General features: G+C 48.8%; 1 protein-coding gene across 1 annotated transcript in view; it reads left to right on the top strand.

The window, feature by feature from the left end:
• The window catches only part of LOC138952284 (uncharacterized protein DDB_G0284459-like), a 16,277-nt gene extending 12,108 nt beyond the window's left edge, over window positions 1-4,169 (top strand). The window contains exon 2 of the mRNA XM_070323915.1: window positions 946-4,169. Coding sequence (XP_070180016.1) covers window positions 946-3,830 — 2,885 coding nt within the window. The 3' untranslated portion in view covers window positions 3,831-4,169. The remainder of the gene's footprint in view (window positions 1-945) is intronic.
• The last annotated feature ends 528 nt before the right edge of the window (window positions 4,170-4,697 follow it).

Below are 4,697 nucleotides of genomic sequence, written 5' to 3'. Positions count from 1 at the left end.
ACAGAATACCCCTCCCCCCCAACACACACGTACACACACACACATGACAAACATGCCAGCGCGCGCGCAATAACACACACACTCTGTCTCACTTTTCATATCCTCTCGCCCTCTTTCTGTCTGTCTCTGTCTCTCCGTCTCTCTCTAGCTCTCTCTGTCTTAAATAGCGCAGTAGATTAAAGGGAGATGCCCCTTCAAATTTCACCGTAATGGTGTTAAATACAGTACCAAGGAAATATCAAGGGAGACGAACAAGCAACAACCTGTCATGTGAAGACCTTGGATGAGATGGCACCTGCCTATAACGGACATCACCGGTTGTTCCCAAGTCTGTAATCCACCGAAATACGCATGACACGAAAGGACACCTCCAATGTAAGGACACTTTGGGTGTCCTCATGTCACATTTACCCCTGGATAGAATAGTTTGACGGGCGCAGTGGCGTAGTGGTAAGACATCGGCCTCTTGGTCAGAAGGTCGTTAGTTCGAATCACGGTCGCGGCCGCCTGGTGGGTTAAGGGTGGAGATTTTTCCGATCTCCCAGGTCAACGTATGTGCAGACCTGCTAGTGCCTTATCCCCCTTCGTGTGTACACGCAAGCACACGAACAAGTGCGCACGGAAAAAGATCATGTAATCCATGTCAGAGTTCGGTGGGTTATAAAAACACGAAAATACCCAGCATGCTTTTCCCGAAATCGGCGTATGTTGCCTGAATTGCGGGGTAAAAACGGTCATACACGTAAAAACCCACTCATGCAAAAACATGAGTGAACGTGGGAGTTTCAGCCCATGAACAAAGAAGAAGAAGAAGAAGAAGAAGAAGAAGAATAGTTTGTTTAGCACACTCTTTGACTGCAGAGTGGGTTCCTTATATAATAATCCTCAACCCTCAAACGTCAGTAACAAATAAAACATTGAATAATCTCTATCTTTTCTTTTCAGATTCCATTCGCTATTCAAAACGACACCGGAACAGGGATGACAGGGGTACCGTCAGAGGCAACCAGAAGGGTGTACACAAATCGCATCCACCCATACCGCCCCTTCCACGCACTCTGAAAATGCCCGACGATCTTCCCTGGTACCTTCCTGATGCACACTACTCCGGGCTGACGGATGACAAAACAAGATCTCCGAGAAAAGATGTTCTCGAAGCGTCCGACGACTTGTTCCCTCCACCACACTCTCGATCCCTGCCAGGGGACGACTTGCATGAAGATTCAGGTTCTCCGCCATCGGATGATCACAGAACAAGACCTCTAAGCGAGCATTTCCCTGAAGCGTCCGACGACGTCTTCCCTCTACCCGACTCTCCGTCACTGCCAGGAGACGGCGGACACAGACAAGCAGGTCCATTTTCTCCGCTAGAGGAGGATGGCCTTGTGCGTCCAAGGCCAGGTCACAGGAGAAAGTGGTCAGCACCGGACACTCCATCCTGGGCAGCGCGCCAGAGGCCAAGGAGGAAGTTTCCCCCCGAGCGCCTCCTCCGACTGGTGACGCGAGAGGGCAAAAGGCGTCACACGCGGAGACGGATCCTTCGCCAGCTGGAGGCCAATCCTTATGATTTTCGATCCCAATTTTCAGAGACCAAACCAAACCACAAGCCCGTTGTCGACAAAGATGTTGTTCAATCCGAACCGAAGGGGCTGGATGCAGAGACCAAACCAAACCACAAGCCCGTTGTCGACAAAGATGAGTCCGACGTGGCATTTTCTGAGTGGGCAAAAGCAGAAGTGAAGCACTTCAAAGTGATGACCAGATGCGCGGTGAAGTGGGCGAGGAAGAACGGGTGGGCGAAAAAGCGAGCCACGAAAACAGTTGACCAAGACACTCGGAAGAAGAACAAGGGCTACCAAGACAAGCGGGCGAAACTGCCAGACAAAGATCTCAACAAAGATCACCAAGAAGGCCCTCCCTGTGATGAGCTGGATCCGTTTCTTGACAAAAAACAGGCGACAAGCTTTTTCTCCCCTCTGGTCTATGGAACCAAGAACGGTAACCAAGGCAAGTGGGCAAAAAAGCCAGCCACAGACCTCAACACAGCTCAGCGGGAGAAGAAGATCGGAAACCAAGACAAGGGGGCAAAAAAGCCAGCCCGGGAACTGGACACGGTTGACCGAGACAAAGAGGAGAAGAAGGGGAAGCAGGACCACCAGGGAGCGAGGGCACTCAGGAAGATGAAGAGGATCAACAGGAGAATGAGAAGAGTCCGCAACAGGAAAAGATTGGGATTCGCTAGGAGAATCCAAACCTGGAGAAAGACCCGGCCCAGAAAAATCCCTCCGCCGAGAAGGCACGTTGCTGTTCCGAAACGTGTCCACCCATTCACTCCCTTCCACAGGAGGCACCTAGGCAGAATGCGTCGCAGGAGAAAGTTCCATAAACGCCTGCGATTTGCACATGTCAGTACCAGTAGACCTCCTGGGATAGGCAGGAGTAATCTCAAAGGTACCACCCCTGCAAGTACGAACGCCACCATCAGTCCACCAGTAGATTCTAGACACGCCGCAAACCCAGAAACCAGCACGCCACCGCTTCTCGCCAACATCAGCACAAGTTCAGAGAAAAGGACACCAGCAAATGTCAACAAGGACACAAACAGTTCAGGGGTAGCAGACACTCCGGACCGGAAAAAGGGCCACGACCTTGACCCCGTGCCGGACAGGACGGTGTACTTAGGGTCAGTACAAGGCAAGGTCATCAAGACTCACAAACTGGACTTCTGGGGATCCGATAACGGTCAAGAGGCTGACACCAACGATCCCCCTGTGTTCGTGAGGGTTCAGTACAAGGACAGCGCAGAGCTTGACCCCGATGGACTAGAAGTTGCAGATGGCAAGGTCACCGAGACGCAGAAACTGGACCCTCAGGGAACCACGGACGGCCAGGAGACTGGCCACAAGGACCATCCTCACCCCTTCGCTTTTCAAGCAGACTTGTCACTGCGAAAAAGACGAAGTACCGAGGACGACGGTGATGACGACAACATCAACAGCAGCAGCGAGGGTGTTGGCGACAACAGACGGAACAGACGAAGGAATTCACAGCGACGTCGTACAAACAGGCAAGGAAGAAGACAACAGCGGAGAAGACAGGAAAACATTTCTAGTGAGAACAATGACGACGTCGACGATGATGCTAACAACAATACCCCAGTCACTGCCAGACGCGCGCCGCAACGAGGCAGACGTTATCGGAACCGACAACGAGTAGACATTAACGACACTGACGAGAATGACGATGACAATGATGATGACGACGACGATGACGACGATGATGACAACAACGACGACAATGGAGACAGTGGTTTAGGGTTCGTCCAGATCGTCAGCCACCGTAGCTCCAACAACAGGCAGCGAGGAGGAAGCTACCATCAGCGCCAACGAGAAGAGAGAAGGAAGCAACGAAGGCGAAACAGAAATAACAGACGGAGACGACCTCAGCAGAGACAGCAGATCGATCAGACAGCACCCAACGATTCGGACGATGAGGACGACAGTGACGATGGCAGATCTTCAAGTCGTGATCAACATGCTCGGCTGCCACAGATTCAGACCATCAGCGTCCACAATGACCACGGAAATAACGGCGACGATTCCAGCGATGCTGAAGCTCACATCCGATCCCCTTTCATCAATCACCGCACCGCCTATGACTTCCTGTCTTCCCAAGCGATGCCAAGTTCAAGGTCCCGTGTGCACGGGTCAAGACCGGACAATGAGCAAAGGTTAGAGCAGTGGCAGTTCTCGCACACGATGAGTGAGAGTCTGTGTGAGGTTTTCGACAAACATTTTGTGCGCTCCAACTTGGGAGGACGCTGCGAGTGATTTCAATGTTTTGGGCTCTTGACAGTTCTTCTCCGTGCGGTTTGTGCTCTGTATGTGTATAGTTATTGTCTGTGTTGTAGTTATTGTCTGTGTTGTAGTTATTGTCTGTGTTGTAGTATTGTCTGTGTTGTAGTTATTGTCTGTGTTGTAGTATTGTCTGTGTTGTAGATATTGTCTGTGTTGTAGTTATTGTATGTGTTGTAGTTATTGTCTGTGTTGTAGTATTGTCTGTGTTGTAGTATTGTCTGTGTTGTAGTTATTGTCTGTGTTGTAGTATTGTCTGTGTTGTAGATATTGTCTGTGTTGTAGTTATTGTCTGTGTTATAGTTAGTGTCTGTGTTGTAGTATTGTCTGTGTTGTAGTTATTGTCTGTGTTGTAGTATTGTCTGTGTTGTAGTATTGTCTGTGTTGTAGTATTGTCTGTGTTGTAGTTATTGTCTGTGTTGTAGATATTGTCTGTGTTGTAGTTATTGTCTGTGTTGTAGTATTGTCTGTGTTGTAGTATTGTCTGTGTTATAGTTATTGTCTGTGTTGTAGTATTGTCTGTGTTGTAGTATTGTCTGTGTTGTAGTATTGTCTGTGTTGTAGTATTGTCTGTGTTGTAGTATTGTCTGTGTTGTAGTATTGTCTGTGTTGTAGTATTGTCTGTGTTGTAGTTATTGTCTGTGTTGTAGTATTGTCTGTGTTGTAGTATTGTCTGTGTTGTAGTTATTGTCTGTGTTGTAGTTATTGTCTGTGTTGTAGATATTGTTGTCTGTGTTGTAGATATTGTTGTCTGTGTTGTAGTATTGTCTGTGTTGTGGTATTGTCTGTGTTGTAGTATTGTCTGTGTTGTAGTATTGTCTGTGTTGTGGTATTGTCTGTGTT

Source organism: Littorina saxatilis, linkage group LG17 (assembly GCF_037325665.1).
Source record: "Littorina saxatilis isolate snail1 linkage group LG17, US_GU_Lsax_2.0, whole genome shotgun sequence".
Taxonomy (NCBI): domain Eukaryota; kingdom Metazoa; phylum Mollusca; class Gastropoda; order Littorinimorpha; family Littorinidae; genus Littorina; species Littorina saxatilis.
Note: the sequence above shows the minus strand (reverse complement) of the source record. Positions and strands in the feature narration are given on the sequence as shown.